Source organism: Zeus faber (genome assembly GCF_960531495.2).
Source record: "Zeus faber genome assembly, chromosome: 2".
Taxonomy (NCBI): domain Eukaryota; kingdom Metazoa; phylum Chordata; class Actinopteri; order Zeiformes; family Zeidae; genus Zeus; species Zeus faber.
In genome coordinates, this window is record NC_137189.1 from 19665974 (window position 1) to 19688514 (window position 22541).

A 22541-nucleotide genomic window follows, 5' to 3' on the forward strand; every position below is an offset into this window, starting at 1 on the left:
CTCCTGCATTGGCGGTGAGGTTAATCTGCCCGCTACAAGAAAACAAAAAACTGAGAATATTAAAGATATTTATTCTGCAGAATAAAGACAAAGATTCAGTACTGCTCCAAAGCAGTGTTCTGACCATTCTGCTGCTATTTCGGACAAAGAGGGCTTTATACAAAACAGAGGTTGTGGCCATTGGTCAGAAGTCATTTACAAGACTGTGCCCCTCAATTGTCCTCCGGGTGTTACCCTCAAACAGTGAATTCACGGGTATTTGCAAACTTTTGGTGGCAGACGCAGATTACAATCCCTTACAATTCTCTTCCAAGCTTCCCTGGGGTTATTCTTCATCTCCATACAAGGTAAACAGGATGAAATGTGATCTGGTTCTTCAATATTTGAATTGACATTGTGAGGAGAACAGTTCTCTTTACATAAACTCTGGGGGGGCTCCTGGAAAAACAGAGGCAATGTTTTAACCCCCCCCCCCAAGAGGAAGAGGCTATTGTCCTCATTCGAATAGTTGATCATTATGCATTTTTCTCTCACAGCAGTCAGGCAAGTGCCTCCGCAGTCACACAGCGAGAACAGAGAGACTGAGACGGAGTTTCTTCCCGCGAGCCATAAGAACTGTCAATGCTGACCTCACCAGGGGTCCTAACTGAGCCACACACATAGGCTCCACTACCTTACTGTGCAGTATGTCACATGTACTGTAGTACTGTTCTGGGTTACTGCATACTGTGCTGTATTGCTGTTCTGTTCGGTGTTACTGTATTGCTGTGTCGTACTTTTGTATACTGTACTGTATATCTCCCATCACACTACCTCGCCTTATTCACGTGCCACTTTAATGTACATATCTGTATATACATAATAGCCTATTCCATATACAAGTCTATTCCCTTTATTTATATTTTGTACCCCCACTCTGCATTACATTTGAATTATTTGATTCTATATTATTCGATTTACTTACTGCATTACGTTTTAGGAATCAATTAGCCAAGTAGAATTTAGGTAGCTATTCTGTTCAGTCTAGAACATATTGCATAATCACCGAGTGCGTTACATTGACATTTAACTGCATATATGTATGGAAGTATGTATGTGACGAATAAACCTCTTGAATTGTTGAAGCGACCCTAGATGGAACTTGAAAAACCATAGGCTATCACCATAACTATATTCCTCACTAGACCTTTTTTCGCCATAGATGTGTTTGCATCCCTGTACAGGCTACGTTCACACTGCAAGCCTTAGTACTCAATTTGTATTTTTTTTGCTCGGATCAGATTTTTTTTTGTTTGGGAATGAGGTGGAACGGGACAGTCTCTCAACTCAGTTTTTATTTTTGTTTATTTCCTAGATGTATGAAACAAATTTTATATAGATCTAAAATAAAGACGGGCATGAAGCTGGCGCGCACTGCTGTCTGGAGGAGAAACAAAAGTAGTCTCCATAAAAGTAAAACGAAATAAGGAAAACAACGAAATAAGGAAATAATATAAATCAATCTTTCTCTGACATATTAAATATTGCTTTATTATAATCACAAGATTTGCGTGTCAAGCAGCAGGCAGGGGTGAGAGGTGCCCGACCACCTGCACCTTTGCCTCACAATGCCCTTTTTATCAAGCACGTTTAATTTTTTAGAGTGTGAATGGGCATTGAGGTTGTGGATTGTCTGGGCAAGATATGCTCGTTCATATGTTTCGTTCAATGAGGAAATTTAGTAAAATACATCTAAAATAAAAACTGTGTGCAAATTGCGCCCTGATCGCTCCCTCAGAGGGGACACACTATTTTAGATCTGGTGCTATTCCAAAGTTTCAGTTATCGGTAATTACCGGTTTCTGGCCGGCACAATCTGTTGAAGTCTGACATCTTTAAATCTCTCTGGTCATAATTTCAGGTGAAAACACCCGAAAAATGTCGGGTGTTGGGTGATATTTGTTTTCCTCTTTGTTGCACATAAAATAGACTATCATTTAGTTAAAAATAAAATCTGCAGATCTGTTCATTTCCGTGTTCAGCATGTTGCAGCGGAAAGCTATCTTATGATTAAATCCTTGTGGAGGACGAAGAGGCGTGGTCAAACTCAATAAACCCATATCTGTGGGCAGAGACAAGAGGCACCTGGACAGGGACTCGGGAGGGGCAGGGCGCCGAGCGAAAGGCGCCCTCGAGCCAATCTGCTGGCTGCCGAAGCCCCTCGCGGACCTGGAAGATGAGTGGGACTCCTCTGCTGTCAGCTGGAGTGCATCCTCGCCGGCGTGAGCTCCCGGGAGCACGCCACGACCGGCCGCCGCTGGGAGTCGGCCGGACGGCTCCCTGGCCTAAGTCGGTGGGAGTATATAGTGGACCAAAGGGCGTAGTCAAGCACCGACTGCAGACAGCTGCCTCCAATTGGCCAACTCGAGGCGGGGAGCTTTCTTAATGTTTGTCTGTCTTGCAGAGGGAATCGACGCATGGGTTCGTCAGCCGACCAGGAGCCAGAGCGGAACGCCATTCCTCCTGTGCCCAAAATCATCATCCTCATTATTTTTATTTATACTTGTGGCCAGCGAGCCTTTTGTTCAGAAGATAATAAAAACTCTCGCCATGTTGGTACACCATGGCAAAAAGGACTCCATCTCCCTCCCTAAACCCCTACCTGTGGGGAGAGACTTCCACAATCCTCTATCGTCGATCGATGGAGTCGATCGTGATTGACATTAGGTTTTTTTTTAGAGAGAGAGAGAGAGCTTTCTTAAATTGTTAAGGTGCCAAGTTTAGAATATGAGATGGCAGAGCATTCCATATCACTGAACCTCTGTAAATTAAACCAAACTGTTATAGAGATGTTTGACAGGAGGCCTGAGTTTCTAGTTATTTAGAGTGGAATGATTGTAGGAATACTGTTTAATGAAAATATGAGGGGTCATGTTTAGAGAACTATATACAAATCAAGCAATGTGTGGTCGATTGACTTGATAAACTCTGTAGGAATTAATTCTCAATAGCTTTCCCATACTATACTATATCCTAATAATCTTTTATCTTGCTATCTGAAAATAAAGGTAAGAATCACTTCGAGGAGTGATGAGAAAGGTTCAGGAGTTTGGTGACACTCCTGAAAGAGTGAAGGAGGGTTTTAAATAATGGAACGTATCAAGACCGACTGGAGGAGCAGCCTCAGCTCAGTCCAGCTTCACAGGCTGCTTTTTCCATCTCTGGAGGGCCACATTTGCAAGACTTTGATGCTGGATCGGTGGTGGAGACGTGGCTGGCCTGCAGCCAAAGGCAGCGTCGCCCAGGATTTAACCTCAGGAGGTCAAGGTGTCGGGCCGAAGACACAGGAAGTAGATGAATAGTGTTTCAGATGCGTCCCAGCAGCAGTTGGATGCGTTGGATGACAGCGGCAGATGCCCTGAAAGCGCTAGGTTTGACCCTGAGGAAGTTTGCACATTTATTGGCTACTGTGTTTGAAGCCCTTCTATTGAGCCCTCCCTCACATGTTGTCATTTGTTTAAAGGTAAGTTAGCTCTAAAGATAAGGCAGCTCTTAAGAACTACAAAATGACTAAAATAAAAACTACAATAGCCATATGGTATTTTGAATACCGGATACCGACCGATCATATTGATAATGAATATGAAAATGATTTGTTGAGGTGAAAGCGTTACATATAGCCACTTTAATAAAATTCATAAATTGAATGATTTATATGTTGACACTGGATGCTTTCAACTTGTTTGTCTGAATTCTGCATTCGCAAACGAATGAAAAATAAATGATTATTTTTACCCAGACAAGTGACTTTTGTGCCTGGACAAGTGAAAGGTAAACATACTTGTCCGTTTACTTGTCTGATGAAAGTCCAGTTGTGTGCAGGTACTTGTCTGTGTTCACCATGCAGACCTTATGCAACATGCACAGACAAACACAAGAGGAATGCTAAGACATTTTCTTCAACACTTCTAACAGACATTGGATTCACTGTGGCAAAACCCTTGACCAAAATTCAAACAGCTGGGTTTCGGCTAGCTAGTTATATGGTTTGCCACACAGCAGTGTGTCAGTTCAGTCAATCGCTTGGGTGAATTGGTAGGCTCAGTCTTTGAAAGGGACTTGATCATTCATCGTACTAAATGCACATGCCTTATTAGCAATGCAGACATACATCCCCCTGTATGTTCAAAGTCTCTATATTCTCTGGTAATCATTGAGAGCACAGACCTCACCAAAAGCAGTAAAGCAGCTGTGTGCAGTAAAGCAGCTGTGTGCAGTAGTACCTTACTTCAGCAAATCATTGTCAACATTTTTGGGCTTAGTGGATATGCAGAAGAAACCCGCATAAGCAATCGCGACACTGACTCAGTTTCTTGACAGCATCATTCTTGATTTCAAGAAGTGTGTAGCCATCGGAACCGACGGCTGTAGTGTCAGAAGATTTCATTGTCACACAACAGACCACAACACATGCATTCGGATACACACGCTTCGAATGGCGGCCGGTGAAACGAGTCCTCTGCATTTGACCCATCCTGGCTTGTCCTTCCTCCGGGGGGGCATACAATGATGTGCCCGGGGACCTGGTTACAAATGTCCATTGCTGGTCAGATGACAATGTTGTGCATGTTTTTGGTGGGAGTCCTTACTGACGTTAGATGGAGGAAACCACATGTGAGCGTGGGGAGAACATGCAAACTCCACACAGAAAGGACCCTAACTGGGAGATAACCCACCGAAGCACGGTGCCAACAGCACCCCAGGTTGGAAATGAACCCAGGACCTTCTTGCGGAGGCAGCAGTGCAATGCACTGTGCCACCGTACCCACCATCATGGTTGGACAGAAAAACTGTCCATACCCACCTTCTTAAATAGAACGAGAAACTCCAACTGCTGAAGTGCGTGTCATTCTATTCAGCTGTGTGCCAGTAAAACTGTTGAAAAATTGCCTTGTAATATCAAGTTTTTAATTTCTTACTCACAAAAGTGGTGTTGCCAATGTGCCAAAATGTCAGAGTATGCCGAAATCTACCAATTAATAAATCCCAAAGAAACGCCACTGATGCTGGTGCAGCTTTCAGGCACTAGATGGCTCTCCCTTCATGACTGCTGTGTGCGTGTACAAGCACAGTGGGACGAGCTGAAGTTGCATTTCCAGCTGTGCAAAGATGCAAAACGACATTATGATGCAGAAATTCTCTGCCATATGTACTGTGATCCTGTGAACAAACTGTAGCTGCAGTTTCTCATGCCCAGTTTGCACAGGTTTTCTAGATTCGAAACTGGCAATGCATTCAAAATGCTTGACTGCCTACAGTAATCTTTTGGTACACTGGTCTCAAGAGTAATTACACCCAGTGTCCTCCATCCGATTCACAACTAATTGATGTCAATTTGGATAACACATCCAATCAACTGCCCATGTGTGCAGTTGATTTCTGGATGAAGTTTATAATTGCTCTGGAGAAACAGAGGTTGACAGCACTATTGAAAGAAACGTGAAGAACAGATGCCGGTACTTCCTTCTGGAAGCAACAACGCAGATGCAGAATAGGCTCCCAGCAAATGTCAATCTATGGAAATGAACCCATTTGTGATTCTATCACAGAACAAAGCACAGTCAGTCACAGTATCCATGCGGAAAATGTACACAGGTGATCCTGGGGCCCTGGATGCACAGTATCAGGCAATCAACTTCGAGGACTGGAAAACAAAGGATGACTGTCAAGCAGAACACTTTGAGCCAAAGGTCTTAACTTCAAGGACAACAGTGGGGAGCAGTATTTTAAAGAGAAGTCCCTTTCTGGCAATACAGATGTTGAAAGGGTTTTCTTTCTGCCAATGAACCATGTGAAATCCAAACTGCAGAACAGAATCGGCCAGAGGACTCTCAGTGCCATACGGTGCGTTCATTAAGGCCGGTGGTGCAGGGGAGGAGAGGGATGACCTTTTATAAGATAAACAGGAAATTATGTGCAAATGAAACATGATCCCAATCCGCCAGATGGTGGCGCTGTAATTAAGACCCCAAAGCACATTCTTGGAAAGGCCACATCCCTCTCACTGTGACTCCGATTGACTATAAATTTGACACATGCCCAGCTGAATGTGCTCAACAAAAGAACATCTTGTACCATGGAAGTTCGCCATAATGGATGTTTTGCTAATTTGCATAATGTTAAAAACCGTAACGTGACATCTACTTTTTTGGAGTTTGACTGTATCAAGACTTAATTCAGTATGCAGGATTGTGGGACTGAAATACACATTTCTATTATGAATGAGCAAGATCGGTCCAAAAAAATGGCCGCCACCAATAAGTCAGTCTGGAGCCCTGTAATATCGTAACATCAATTACTCCTCAATGAAAATGAACGTGGATGTACACTGAAGTATAATATTCACGGAGCGCTCCATTATTACATTTGTGCTTTCAGCTGCCCTGACTTCTGATACTATTTAACACCATTGTATAATTGGAAAGCGTAAAAAGAAAAATCTAAAATGGAAAACGACATTAAAAAGTATGCCAACTTTGTGTTCATGTGTAGTGTAACCGAAAATATCGAGCTAGTTTGGACATTCTATTTTTAGTCAAATTGTACATTGTGGTCAAGCTTGTATAAGTTATTATGTACTAATTCCTGAGGATTAGCATAACATTTAGTGGTCATATCAAAATGAGTGCCATGCCAACTTGTTAATATTGAAATCATTAATATTTAAACGGAGCCTAAAACACAGCAATTTACAATAAATAGTATGGTTGGTGTCATTGAAATTTACAAATATATAATTTTTACTAAAATGACACTAGTTAAGTTAAATATATTTACTTTGTAGTAAAAGTTTGTGAGTAAAAGTCGATGGTCTCTGAAACAAAATACACTTCTGTAAATCTAAGTATGTACTTAGTTACAAGTTCAAGTACATAGTTACTTTCACCATAGACGTCCACTGAAACCATTTAACTGGAAATGAAATTGTCTTCTTCCATCAATAGATTGATGGAAAAAGACAAGAACAAGCAGCCGGGTTCATTAAAGAAGTTGTTTTTATTACAGCAAATAAGCCAAACATTACAGACAAGAATAATGAATAACCATGAATACCAACAGTATATTCAGTCTGGCCTCCACCTGGACTCCAGCTTGGTTCACTGCGTGATTTGTAAGGGTGGTGGTCCTCTTCCCTTCACATGTGTTGATAACATGAATGCATTCAACAGCTTCTGTCAACATGCTTTAACACTCACTCACATGTGTATTTAGCACTATATAACAATGGAGATGTTGCAATGTGGCCACAGTTTAACAATACCCCCCCACCCCCCCCCCCCCCCAACCCCATATGACCTGCTTTTCTGTCCACACCAACTTTGTGTGATTGTTGCACTTGGTTCTTAATTATCATTAACCCATCGTTGCAGCCTTCATGGATTCAATTCACTTTATTTTATGGATTGGGCTGGAAATCTGGAGAGAAGGTATATTTGTTCTTAAGTCTTGCAATCAGTGCCAAGCTTTTGAACTTTAAAAACAAACCCTTTTAGGTTTAATACAGTGCTGTGGAATCTCTACAAGGGAACAGTTTCTTATGTCCTGTGTCTGAATGAAATCTGTACCGTATCTCAAACAACAGAACCTTCTCGTATACTGCTGATACTCTATTTACAGTAGAACCATCAAGGTTCCAGCTCGTGGGACCATTGGCTTTCTTTTATTTACAATAAAACAACAGAAATTGCTTCTGTTGTAAACATATCCTGTGAAATCCTCCCAGTGGACTGGTTCAGTCCTGACCATTAAAAGATCTTGAATTGTACCACCAAAGCTCGGTCAAACTCGCTGATGGTCCATTAGAACGGGTTCAAAAACAAAACCCCAGGTGTCGCAAAGATGCGCTAACGACACTTGTATTGAGAAAGAAATTTTAACAATGAGGCACAAGAGAATTCTCACCTCCAGCCCCAGCCCACGGCACCTTATTTAAATAGCCAGTGGGCGAGTTTATTCAGGGGTCTGCTTGCCTTTTGAGGCTCAACATCTTACTCTGACACCCCCCGCCCCCTCCCCCCACACACACACACACACACACACACACACACACACACACACACACACACACACACACACACACACACACAAATCAACCACAGTAACATCACAGAGATTCAAAAGTGTAAAAGAAAAAGAAGATTCTATTATTGAATTCCATCTAAATATTCAAAAAACTACAATTATGCTTTTAATATACAGCTTTGATCAGAGGTTCTTAAACCTTTTTCCTGCCTGGACCCAAACAGTAGATGGTGCGCTAAATTATACTGGAACCCCGTTTTTTTGTTTTTTTTTTACGTCCTGGTACTTTTATCGTGTAGGCAGTACAAAAAATACAGACTCTCAGTGAAATCCTGACCGGCGGTTTTAAGAAACGCTGACGGTAAACATGGAATGAAGAATGATTGTTCTTTAGAAGCCAACGCAAGTAAACAAACAATAAATACAAACAATGTGCTTTATCCGTATAGACATATTTACACAAAGTCTTTGGCTTATGAAAAAAACATCAGCTACAAATCAAGAAAAAACACAAAAAAACATGTTGCCCATCAGTGCACGAGACAAATGAGGTCTTGGGGCCAATTCTCACTTCCAATTTATCTAACCAAATCTTGTCAAAGTTAAACAAACTAGTCCGGTGAAACAGTGAAAATTGGGCGCAGCCCCTTGGAACAAACATAATTAAGCTGATGTGACATGATCGCGCTTGATACAAAAGTTAACATATTGTGATTTGCAGTACAATTTTGTGAATAAGGCTCAAGACTTTCTAGTAGACAGTGAAGTACTAGTAAATGCTGCTTCATAGTTGTACGCCGAATATCCGCCGTAGGTCTCTACGACAGCGGTGCAGCCCGCAGAGGCCACTGCCGTAGCTTACATCCACCTCTCCAGAAATTGAACTACACGCTGGGGCAGTGCAAGACTGTAAGAGCTGTGATTGGTCAGCTTTTCCCCGCCGCGTGTTTCCGGTTCATTTCCACCAACAGTGAAAAAAAAAATGGACCAGAATGAAGAGAGGCCGGCTGAAGAGGTTTAAAATATGTCAATTTACACAACATATCATCTTTCGACATACAAATTATAAAGACCAACAAATGGCATTCAATTTGTGATGTTAAATATCTGTGATTTGTTTTTATTCCGTGCTAAAATAGACATGGCCATCTAGCGTTTTGAAGTTCTGCATGCGTAATCACCAACGCAGAACTATAAATACAAGCCCCGGTGTATACCCCCGCGGTGTAACAACGGCGTACTATTCAACGCAGAACTATAAAGCAGCCTTAACGCTACAGGAGCATCAGGGAGTAACTTCTGGTTCTGGGAAACAGCTCAAGAGGGTTATGGAAAAACCCAGCGCAGCTCCCTTCACTGTCTACATTTGAATTAGCAACCTATACATAAAGGTTTGAAATTATTTGTTATGATTAGATGTAGTAATGCTTGATTAGATCAGATTATATGGAAAACAAGTAGTTACAAAAATAAATGCAAACTGCAAAATATCTTGTTTGTAAGCGCAGTAACACCGTACGTTAACTTTGTGGACATTTTCTTTGCCCTGTGGTCGGTCTTGCTGCTAAGATACTGTATTATCTTACACGCAGACCTGGCAGTACAAGTTACTTCCAGTCCCCCCCGTGTCATTTAACAAGAACCATTCTTCCCTCCCTTTGTTGTGACCTATATGTAGAGCGCCTTTTCAAGGTGCTCCAAAAATATAATATTCTCTGACTCAAAACACTGAAATGACCAGATATGCGAGAATTAGAAGATACTGCTAGTGTATGGAGTGGGAAACGCAGCCAATTATACGCCATCTGGCGGCTTCTCCCCCATCAGCCCACGGCGCAAAATACGATCCAACTTCCTCGATCCTCATGCAACGTCCACACTCAGTCAGGCGCAGGGTTTTGCAGCTTACTGAGGAGTGGGAGCCATTTAAAGCGCATGTTGAGATCTGCGGCTATAGCAGCCGGGAGGCTAATCAGAATGGATGCTACAAAACAGTCACTGCAAAAGGGAGTGTGTGGGGTCATCAAGCAAAAAGCACAAGATTAAGCGCGTGGGGGCATAGAGGGAAAGGTGGTTTCTTGTCCTCCGTTTCTACCTCACCTCCAGGGGGGTTTAGGAGCTCTCTATGAACTCCAGTGCCAGGTCATAGCAGAAACGATACTGCTCCTGTAGGAACACACAGGCACACGCACACAGTGAGCATCCACCCAAACCTGGACTCTTGAGTGGAGCTATTAGGAATGTAGATGGACGGCCAACTCACCGGAGTGTCCACCATGTTGGGTTTGCTGTTCCTCAGGCTCTTGACGGCGTGAAAGACATCTACTACACTCTGCCTCTTGGCCATCTCGCACACAATGCTGCTGGCACAAAATACTCCACTTCGGCCACCACCGTTCCTAAAACACACACACACACACACACACACACACACACACACACACACACACACACACACACACACACACACACACACACACACACACACACACACACACACACACACACACACACACACACACACACACACACACATACAATGGAAGACCAAATTCAGATATTCCTTTAGTTTGGTTGTTTTTGCCATGAACGTAGAATCTACCACTGACAACTCTCATTCCTTCACAGAAATTCCCTCTCTGGAACCTCTGTTCTGGATAGACAGCGTCACCAATGGTCAAAACAACGAGGACTCACAGGCAATGCACCACGGTTCTCCCCTCGCCCTCTTCGCCCTCGCGCTGCCACTGGTCGACCTGCAGGATCAGTTTGAGGAAGGAGCGCTTGGAGGCAGGGACTTCCCGATGTCCCGCCCAGCCCAGGTACTGGAACTGACGCACCATCAGGTAGCCCTCCTGCGGCTGAATTTAAAAAGAAAAAATACACAATGAGCGTCAAATAACTCAAACACCAGATACACAGAACGTGTTGATGAATCGGTGGCCGACCCTGGTGAGGTTGCAGACTCTGAAGAGCCGGCTGATGACGTCGCAGTCCATGGAGCAGGACATGCACTCCACCTGCACGGGGCCGTAGCGCAGCATGCCCTCCTCCGGCCAGTACTGTGGACAGCCCTGGACACATCGGGGGGACAAGGTCAGAACACACGCACAATACTGCAACAAAACACTTAGACACCAACAGGCAGCAAGAATCAGTTTATTTGTTTATTTGTGGCTGTATGACTACTACTACTACTACTAATAAACATTTTATACATAAAGAGAATTGCTATGCAATACAAAATACAACACTGAACTCCTCTTAATTGTATGTAAATAAGATAACCATGGTATTATTGAAGTTCCAATATTATATGGACGTTTTTATATCACAAAATAAAAAATACATTTCATATATACCATGTATGAAACCACCTTTCCTTCCTCCTTCCTTTACCATATATATGAAACAAATACCATAACATATTGTTTAAAAAGTAACTTAAAAAAACAAACAAAATTTTTTTTCTTTATTTGACCAACATTTCAAATGATGAAAATAAATGGCTGAAATGAATGGATTTGTGGTTGGTAGCGGAGTATTCAATTGAAGCGGAAAATGATCGATACGGCATCAATTTATATATATTTTCTCAACCCAGCCACAAATAATAGCCCCAAACCCTCAAATTAATCCAATCAGTTCTAGAACAATTTAACAAAGATCTAATAACACAAGCTACACCCTGCCCCAGTCGCATACCTGAGCAAGGTCGATCTCGTTCAGCATTACTAGACTGGTGCAGCCGTAGTCATAAACCAGCCGCCAGAAGTCTTTGACTGTATTGGGCAGAGGATGCTGGGTAACGATGAACGCAGCAGGTTGTCTGTAGCTCTGCAGGAAGTGGGAGACAAACACAGAGGTCACTTCCTTCATACGGCGACGTACGGTCGAAGAACTGGAGAACCCCACGAGTTGGTTTCGATAATCACTTTCTTATTCTAGAAATACCTTTCTTTCTGTAGCATTCTGTAGCAGCACACACACACACACACACACACACACACACACACACACACACACACACACACACACACACACACTCACAATCACACGCACACTCACTTTCCATGTGAACACTTAAAATGATGCAGGTTGCAGAACACCAAGCACAGTTAGGTGTGGCCATGCAGGGAGCTACTTCATTTTCGGGGTGAATGGAGACGTGCGTTATACTGATACTACTGTGTCTATGCAAGCCTTACATACAGTACGTGGCTAGAATATACACCAACAATGTGCACAGAAAAAAACATCAGGTGTTTTTTTCACTTTCAATTTATTCAACAAAAAACAAGACTATTCTTTAAAGTTCACATGGTAGCAAACAAAAAACTTGGGCAGGTTCGGCGTAAATTCATACCAAAAGGGAATTAAATTGAAAGTGAACTGACCCTGGCTCGGTGTGAACCGCGATATTGTGTGAATGAAGGTGAGGTGCTGAAGCAATGAGACGTTTTTTAATTTGATGGGGTCAGGGAGTACATGGTTTGTTATAGACATCAACCTAGCGGCAGGAAGACACTGAAGCCATGAAACAAATCCAGTATGAGAGATTTAAATTAAAATCCCTTTACCTGGAACTCTTCTGACAGCTTGGTTAGAGAAAGACCAACAGTAAGTTTTTATTTATTTACCAATTTCGACTGAATTCAATAATCACCGTCATTGAGATCACTGTTTTATATTCTGATAGAAGAAAGTGGAGAAGTTATTAGTTAATTTAGTTAAATGAGATATTTTTAATCACCCAACTTTTACCCAACTTTCAGCCCTTTTTACGTAAGGTAGTGAATCAAAGACTAAATCATGTTTCTCTAATAAAGCCACCCCCCTCTGTCTGTCCCCACTGTATCTGGCCTACGAATATGGAAACATTAAAAACACCACTTTTTACGTTAGGAGTGGTGAGATAATATACAGGAAGCTGGCTCATAAATAATCAGTTCTCATGGATCCTTATTAATTCAGTCCACTCAGGGCCTGTGCACGGTCAGCATTTTATATTTCCATTGTTAAATGGTCCCTAGGATGGCGCTGATGCTGGGACAATGAGGATTTTGGGCATTGGTTTACAACCGGGCAGCCGTCGCCAGAATGGAGTTGTTTCCAGTGACCCGTTAACAGATTGGTATTGGTCAGAGAAGGTCGTGGTCTTTTCATTTAACCTGGATTTGTCTCTCGCCTTCTGCTGCTAAAAACTACAAACACAGCGTCACACAAACAGGGAGGGGAGTCGTGTGCTTGACTGTTGCCTGTATAAAATATCTGAGTGTGTGCGTAAATAAGTTTAAGTTCGTGGCTCAGTCTATTTATCTGTGAGAAAATGTCCTTTTCAACACATCTATAATTCCAGTCTATACCTTGTCAACATTTTTTTCGGTGTTATAGAAGGTAAAGATAGGTATGTAGCAACATAAAATATAAACCACAAGCATTAGATGATGTGAAATGTCCCAAAGTATAGTACACTTATCGTGAGCCATAGATGTGTTGAAAATAACAGATATGTCATCTAGACTTACATCCATCAGAGCGGCATTGATGTAATTGCTGCTTTCTCCGTCTATCGTGATGAGGAAGGGCAGGCATCTATCGGGAGGAAGACCGTCCATGAAGCGGTTCTTCTCTTGGTTCCTGGGGAGAAGTGCGATGCTGCAGTCTTCTGGCTGAGGCTGGGGCGTCACAGAGTTCAACGTCTGGTGCAGAGAGACAGCCTTTAAAAATCTGGCCACTGGCATGGACTCCGTCTGCTCTCAGTCGCGTAACGGCAGGGAACCATGTGAAAAGGGTTCACTGCACACTCACCTGAAACTCGTCCTTCAGATGTGAGGAGTTGGTCTGGGAATCGATGCGGATCAGCTCGTAGAAGGCAGCTTTGAACTCGCACACGGGTATGGCTGTTTCTCCGCACAGACAGGCTTCTAATATCGCGTCATGAATGAATATGTACTGCTCCTAAAAAAAAACACAATTTTGCACGTTTGTAGAATCACACACAGTGCAAAAACATACATGCATATAGTGCAGCTCAGCCCGAACACAGACGCAATATGATACTGCTTTGACAGATGGCATGCGGACGCTGGGTGTGATGGAGGCATGAAATGATGACTGTGTGTGAGGTGCAATTCACTCCCAGTTCCTTCAATCCAGGAAGTGATATCGCTGCGAAAACTCTAGGGACTCACTAGGGAAGGAAAGGGTACAATCCCCGACTCTATGAGTGAATGTGAACCATAGCGTTCCCCAACTTTAAAACCAGACTTGTGAGCGTGGTTGACTCTCTAGCTATCTGACGTATTCACCTCAGGACTCCTCCCAGTTTGGTCATGAGTAGGCCTATATCTTTATAGTGTCATTTTATAAATGAGAATTCCTACCAGCTTTTCAGTATACCATCCAAATATTTCATGTTTAGTTTTTTCATTTTACTGAAACCAAGATAAACATGGTTTTACTTAACTTGGGAGTATTGTATGGAACTTTTATATAGAAAATATTACAATTACAACATTACTATCAATAGATGTAGAAATCTGCAGAAGTTAACACGTACTTCAGGCTATCTAGTGTATTTATGTTCTGAAGGGATGAGTGAAGGATGTTAAGATGGTGCTGATCGGTTGACGGTGCATTTTGTGATAATGTTGACATCTACATTGAGTTGATGTCGAGGTACAGGATGATGTCATGAATGGACCTTTCTACACCAAGCGCAGTGTTGCGTTTGGTGTAAAGCGTTTTCTTTTCTTTATTTTTTCTTTTAATCAAACTTGTGGGTAATGCAGATGGATGATGGGTAATGTAGTCACCTCAGTCTGTACCATGTTGATCCTCCTGGAGCGTAGTGCCTTCACACAGTTGTAGATGTCCACGACCCCTTCCCTCTCCGCCATGTCCAACATGATGTCGATCACGATGAAGCAGCCTGTTCGCCCTGCTCCCGCACTGCACAGGCAAATGTGTGGAAGTTACACATGAATCATAATACACAGAAATAAAGTGTACATATTATTATGATACGTGGCATATTTTGTGTATGTACCTGCAGTGGACCACTATGGGCCCCGCGGAGGGCGGATTGGAGATTTTGACTCTGCGAATGAAGGAGAGCAGCCCTGTGGCGTGGTACGGGACTCCGTGATCAGGCCAGCCGGTGAAGTGGAACTGCTTGACCTCTCGAACCTCGTTGAAACCGCGCTGGGTGAAGACATAAAAATGTACATTTCAAAATCCTCTGTATGCTGTGACTGTATGCTATGTATGAAAAACAAACTTTTACATGATTATAGTACAAGTCTTTTAAAACCGTGCTCTGAATGGAAAGACCAGTTCATTTGGTGTTGCATTTAGTAATCTTGATCTGGATGACTGCCACATACATTTTCAAAAATCAAACGGCAGAAAAAAAGACTTACCCTCTCCAAAGTAAAAGTCCGGACCACGTACTCAGCCAGGGGTTCCACCTCCACAAAAGTCACCTTGAAATCTCCATAAACCTCTGCATCATCTGGCCAATACTTATAGCACTTAACCTATAAGAGGAGATAATACAATTCAACGCCATTAGAAGAGAACAGGCTCAACGCTTCATGGACGTTGAAGCTTTGCAAAGGTATTCTTTGACTTAAGGAATGAATTCATCTTCTGCTGAACCAAAGAGGAATGACCCAGAGTTTTTATAAACCACAGTAGAAAAGATAACCTACCCGGCCAACCTCCACCAGATTGGTAACCATGACAATGCAGGCTGACTGCTCCTGCCACGCCATCCTCCAGAAGTCATACACCGTCTCATGAACTGGACCTGCAGGGCAGACACACTTACAGCATTCTACAGGAAACCAATGCAGCAGCACCAGAAAGATGACCTGCAGTGTGTGTGTGTGGCGTTCACATCGCGCACGGTTGATCCATCTTACCCTGCGTCGCAATGTAGTGGCTCGGCCTCTGGTAACCCTGAAGAGAAAATTCAGCAACATCAAGACAAGACACTCCCAAACAAATGAACAACGATCACGATCATTCTTTGATAGAAATAAAAATGTCTCACAGTCGACCAATTTAAATGTACAGAAGCATTTAGAAATACAGTACAGTTGAACACCAAGCATGACCAGGTGTCAATGACTTGTTTTTTTCCCCCTGTGTAAATAAGTCGCTGTGTGTGCGTGTAGACTTTCTGAGTAAGAGAAACACGGTGCATTTCCGGGGCATTGTCTCGTGGTATTCTCAGAGAGGCCACGCATATCCTGATTTACATCCAAGGCTTCTCAGTCGTGTCTAGAAGGGAGCGACGTGGACACCAATGTGAGGAAGGTCTAATCAAACTGAGTTGAGCTACAGACTATCGTTGGAGAACCAGGTGTTGTTTTAGCTACGGCAGAGTCTGTATTCGATGACTAACCCTGGGAAGAGGGAGTTGGGGGAGCAAGTTGCTATGACAATGGCAAAATGATTCACAATGGCAGCATGCCAGACAGAAGTTTTAAGTTTCTGTTTTAAGGTGAGTGGGAGCAGGGACGCATGCGTCAATGGGCGGGAGTAGTGGAATGAGTCATGCCTGGTACTGCATTGTGCATGTGCATGAATATACACAGGATGTAGTGGAATGGGTGAGCGAATCCACAGCGATACTTACATCCCTGTACAGCCAAATCTACAGACCAAGCCACAGGCAGAAAGAACGAGTGGGAGGGAAAAGGAAGAAAGAAAGCACAACAATGTCAGTGAGTGTCAATCAAGAAAAAGAAAAGTTGCACTGAAATAATGGAAGTTTATCAGAAGGTGCTTGAGGAAAATGAACTGGAAAAAAAAAAATGAAGTGCAGAAAGGACACTGCCTTGTGTGTCAGGGCCGTTATATTAGAAAGGATTAGATTAGAGATTAGTTAGGAAGACATTGTATCACCAGAGGAATGGAAGTCAAAACATTGCCGTCATGACTGTCCACAAATGGACTCTACCAATATATTTTTTATATATTTATATATATTTTTATATATTTACCAATATATAAAAATATATTTGACAGCCCAATAAGATTAGCATCGACACACCAGGATACGTCCTCAATCCATCTTCGCTAACATGAGCGATAGCATGCGTTGAAAACAAAGCACCTCTAATGGCAGGTTAACGGTAACACACAGTAGCAAGTTAAAAAGCAGCAATAGCATTTAAAAAACACAGAACAATGAGTGAGAGGCAAGTGCCACAGCAAAAGACGGACGGATGGAGGGCTGAGTAGAGTTTGGAACAGACAGATACAATGGAAGGGTGAGGAGGGGATGGATGACACATCGTAGCAACAAATGGAGAGATCAGAGATTTGTGAATGTATGTCACTTGGATAACTCAATCAGATGAGTGTAAACATGACGGAGGGCGAGGGAGACGGGGTGAGATGGCTGTGACATGACGTGATGCACACTGTGACTGAGACGCGATAAAGGTTATAGAGGCCTGACATACGAGCGAGGGGGTGTGGATTCGTTGGTTTCGTTGGGAGCCAATAGTAGCGTTCGATGCGTTTCCACTTACATCGATGTAGTTGGCGTTGATGTAGTCGGAGGAGGGGTCGTCTTCAATTGGCTGAAGAATAACCCTGGAATGGTCGTCTTGAGAGACAGAGAGAAAGGAACAGAAACAGTGTGGAGAAGGGAAATGGCGGTGGGAGCGAATGAGATTGGGAGGTGAAGTCACACAGTGTACAGGTTCAGAAGGTCTCGACTAGGTCAGGGCAAACTATCTTAATAACACAAAAAAATGTACCCGGATTTTATTGAATAGAGAGAGAACATATTATGTTCTCTTCGGGGAGTGTTTCCTGATCGAGGGGTGGGCCAATTGATCGGATGAAATGACTTTCCGTTAGGACGTTGTGTTACTATTGTCGTACGATCATTTTGAGTTTATATCTGGATCGGAAAAATCACATTTTGTTCATTCATCATTTGGTCTCATTGGGTATACCTGCTGTCCGTCAAAGACAAATACGTGATGTGATCACGCGGACGTGATTGGACAGCTGCAGATACAGCTCCCATAGTCCTTAGCTTCGTGGAAGATGGTGATGCTTGTACAACGCAAGGCCCAGCGTCTCCCCAGATTCGCGATTTAGTTGTTATCTGCCTGAGTCTGTTGACTCAGAACAGTCTTGTGTACACATCGTACAGCAACTTTTGGACATCGGACTTTGCAATATTGACAACTTTTTCAGCAAGTTCATTCAAGCGATTGCCAAAACACCAGAGGCTACTGCCGACTGGAAGTGCTCGCAGGTGATGTCGAGACTGTAAACAAAGGCGGTGAAAGAGAGGAGGGCTAAGGGCTAGGCTAAAGCTCCTCAACCCCAAGACCTTTTTTTAGATTCCGACTATCCGATCACGACTATTGGGGAACATTTTCGGATATGAATCCGATTAGGATTATCATGTGATCGGCCCACCCCTATTAATTTAACTATAAAGGAAGGAATCTCTGTATGTCCTATGATTATCTTGACAACTATTCATCTGATCTACTTCACACTTGGCATATTGGTATATCGCCGGGCAGCCAAGGACGTGCAGTTTCGAATTTGGTGCAATTTGGACAAGAGACACGTGTGATATAAGCAAACTTTCAGTAAACAGCGAGCCAGTGTGGGGCGGGGCTTCCCGTGAAAGCAATCAGCTAGACAGGTGACATGGTTGATATTAATACATTTTAAATAAACAAGCAAACAGCGAAATTTGGCAAAAGTGTGATGGGGTGTGTTTTTACTAGTGAAAAAGAGTATTTCCCCAGTGTTTTTCACCTTGAGTTGCCGCGACTTTCATGAACAGGTATGTTTTGAACGGGCACTGCACTAGTAACCTTAAAAACATTAAGGCATCATTATCAAACTATATATAAATATTGTTACTGAGCTATGAGAACATTTGTTGCACTTGAGCTCAACATGTTTTATAGGTTGGGAGAGCTTTTATTTTACCACTGGACTTAACTTAATGGTCTGTAGCAGACACTATTGACATTGTGCCATTTAGCACACACTATCCCCCAAAGCCACCTACAATAATGACATTCAAAGTACCACAAGGGCAGTGATCACTAATTTAAGAGTACATCACATTCATCATCAGAACTAAGTGTACATAGTGTCAATCGAATGTACCCACAAAGCTACAGTTCCTACTTGCTATAGCGTATATTTTGTTTAAGTTGGATCAATAATATATACTTTTATTTTTCTGGAGTGTGTTCTTACAGGCTATGATGTTGCCGTAGCGGTTCTTGGTACGGTTCTGCTCCTTCTTTGCCACGTCCCAGGAGGCCGACTGGCCCTCAAAGAAACTCTGTAACACCAACAGAGAGGATAATAATAATAATGATAAGTACAAAAAAAGTTACTTGCTGATGCTAACAAGTTTGAAATAATGTCTGTTTACATGGCTATATCCGCCAGTTCCAAGACTCCAGTCCTGGCTTAGTCTCTTTTCAGTTGCTATATCATTAGATATGTAACAGAATTGGCTGTGTTTGTTTCAGTCAGCAGAGTGACCGGTTCTGCTAAAATTCTGTCATTTCACACCAAAATACGATTATCTCACCAGACCCTGAAACAATGCACGCGACTACTTTCCCTTGAACGCAATGATGAAAGGTTCCCAGTTGTAGTTGTAGTACCAAAGAATAATATTCCGCTTACTTCGTACTCCTCCTTGAAGCCGTAGCTGTCGGAGGTTTTCATCAGGTTGATATGCTGGAGGAGGTCGGCTACCCTGATGGCGGGGTGGAGCTGGCCCGTCTGGTAGGGAGACTCTGTCCCCTCGCAGTGGTACCGTGGGACGTCCAGCAGACGGCTGTTCTCCGCCGCGGAACCAGTGTGGTTCTCATCTGTGGGAGAGAGCACAGCGGCCCCGTCACTCATTATGATGTCTATTCTTTGCTTTTGCAACAATGGCAAGAATGACAAGTGGCGACAGAATTTTCAAGGCCTTGTATGTTACTAGCTTAGAAACCAGATATATTTATTTACAGTAAAATCACTTTTGTTAAATGTGGGCCTGAAAATACTAGAAGGACCAGACAAACATGACAACAGTCAGTCTGACTGTTTACTCACCAGTGATAGGAACTATAGGTCAAAGCAGCATGAAGAAAATAGAGCAGAGGTATAGGTGAGGGTTGTGTCAAATAGTTAGATCGACTAGCTACGGACTAAAAGTTTCTAAATGAGCTGACTACACACAATGCCTGATCCAAACACAGATGACATCACAGCAGTGGAATGACATGATCAACAACTGTCGACATCATCGACTAAACATGGTGACAATCATATGAAGATGGACACTGGCACTAAAATGTAACTACGCCCATCTTGTGGGGATTCTTCTGCCCGAATGCTCGGCGAGCAATCAGAAGAAGGACTATTTTTAATTTGTTCAATCAGAGCAAGCTGTGTGGCAACAGTGCTCCAGCTCTAGTTGTCAAGCTGTCATGTAGAAGTCATTTTTTATTAATGCCTTTCCAGTTAATGTTGTGATTGCAAGTAGGAAACGCAACATGTGCCGGAAACAACACATTCAATAACATTTGGAATTTCAAATTGAGTCAAATTGAACTCAGGTGAACCTTTAACAAGTATGTGCTTTATGTGAATTGTGTGAATTTATTGTGTAATGGGATTTGACGGCAGAGATGTAGCCTGACAGGCTGACTACTGGCTTTGCCGACACCACCCACTGACTTCACCCTTACGCTTGTTTGTGCACTGACACAGTTTATTTTGTCCGGCTGGTGCGCTCCTCTGCTCCTAGGCCATGTTGGCCCATTAGAGATTGTTAAAGCCCTCGTCAGGTCAATTAACAGTAAACTTGACCAGACACTTGCGTCTTAATTCGCTACTTCCTGCCACGTCCACCCAGCCTGTGACGTGATTGGTGGAGACAGACTGTAACTGCAGCCTTCACTTCTAATTATAGGCCGGCTAACAGAAGTTAATTAACACGATTTTAGCAGGGACGTGTGTGTGCATAGCAGGGTGTTTGCTCTGGCCCAAGGGGCATGCTGGAGTTCTAGATTAAGGCTGCAGTGTCACACTAACTCTACGCTGTAACCCTGGAGTTACATCCAGCTTGGCAAACACTACAGCTTTCATTATTCACTCACTTGGACACGGGCTGCGACAGCCAAACATGTCTAGGGGGACAGGCAGGGAATGTCACTGAAAACACAGATGGCAGGTAGTCAAGCAGGCTCCAGACTTAACAGGAAGCATGTGAGCCAAACCAACAGTGGCGGAGTTGCGGACATTAAACTAATTCTTTGTTTTCACTAAATGGCGCAGCCCTAATCTGCAGCCATTTTGCAGTGGCTATTTGTCTTCCTCCTTTGAGGCATTTGGCTGATTGCATTTTTGGGATACAACTGAAAATGAGCCATAACTATAGAGATAATGAGGTCTCGAAGGGAAAATGTGATGGTAGCAATGTAATTATGGGGAAACATCAATAAAGCCCCACACATCTGAGAAACCACAGCAGGGATTTAAATGATTCAGCTAGTTTGAAACACATTTTTGGCTACTCTGAGTCAGTGGTAGCCCCGATACACATATGTTGGTAAAATGCTTGTCCTATTATGTTCCTGCTTAACATTTTATTCCAGGCAACCAGGTTTTAGTTCATATGTGAGACATATCTTTATGTCTAATTACTATTGTGAAACATGTTTCCTACATAAATATGTTGGCCACATATTGATATTGTAGAGTAATAGAGCAATTTCAGCACTATGTGCTATTCACATGGGTTAACTATCAATGTCTAGCAACTTCTGTCTCCCAGACCCTTTTTCCCGCTGACCTACAAATAGAGCAGCGTAGCCTGTCCATAGAAAACCTATTAAGTCGGTTTTTGCGAGTTAAAACCTCCATTCTGGAATATGTTAACTACCACAAAATCGCATGTCCCGAGCTGCAATACAGATTTTGTGGTGTTTGATTCCAATCTTGTTCTCCTTAAATATTTTATGAGTTTCAGATTGAGTTTGATTTTCTGTAAGGAGAATGTACGACCGCAACATATCGACAAGAAGCAGAAGATATTGCAAGTGTATGGTCACATGACTGTAATTGGCTTCAAACCAGCACATGGTTTGTTAAGGAATTGGTTGAAATTACACTTATAGTACATTTACACTATAGTCTTCTCCATATCAAATAAGCCCGCCCGCCCACCCACACCCCGACATGGAGAAAAACCCCCCCCCGAGATTCTGAGCCTGCTATATGTCTTCTCCAGCACAGTCATGTACACTCAAACATATAAAAACAGGGAACTATGAATTGACATATGAAGACAAACAGGGTACAGGTACGAGCACAGAGACTCCAACATGTCATGCGGGTAACATGTTGATCGCGATGGTTACGTTGGGTCACATGATGGGTGACAGTTCTGACCATGCCAGTGGTCTCACCTA

At 42.8% G+C, this 22541-nt stretch overlaps 1 protein-coding gene across 1 annotated transcript in view; it reads right to left on the minus strand.

The window, feature by feature from the left end:
• Window positions 1-7340: 7340 nt before the first annotated feature.
• ptprk (protein tyrosine phosphatase receptor type K) overlaps window positions 7341-22541 on the minus strand; it is a 106603-nt gene continuing 91402 nt past the window's right edge. Inside the window, exons 23-37 of the mRNA XM_079996772.1 lie at window positions 19762-19949; window positions 19321-19408; window positions 17610-17686; window positions 15990-16026; window positions 15777-15874; window positions 15486-15602; window positions 15113-15267; window positions 14880-15015; window positions 13873-14022; window positions 13590-13763; window positions 11767-11898; window positions 11010-11135; window positions 10759-10922; window positions 10325-10460; window positions 7341-10227 (exon numbers count right to left, since the gene is read on the minus strand). Of these exons, the coding sequence (XP_079852898.1) occupies window positions 10174-10227; window positions 10325-10460; window positions 10759-10922; window positions 11010-11135; window positions 11767-11898; window positions 13590-13763; window positions 13873-14022; window positions 14880-15015; window positions 15113-15267; window positions 15486-15602; window positions 15777-15874; window positions 15990-16026; window positions 17610-17686; window positions 19321-19408; window positions 19762-19949 (1832 nt within the window). The 3' untranslated portion in view covers window positions 7341-10173. The remainder of the gene's footprint in view (window positions 10228-10324; window positions 10461-10758; window positions 10923-11009; window positions 11136-11766; window positions 11899-13589; window positions 13764-13872; window positions 14023-14879; window positions 15016-15112; window positions 15268-15485; window positions 15603-15776; window positions 15875-15989; window positions 16027-17609; window positions 17687-19320; window positions 19409-19761; window positions 19950-22541) is intronic.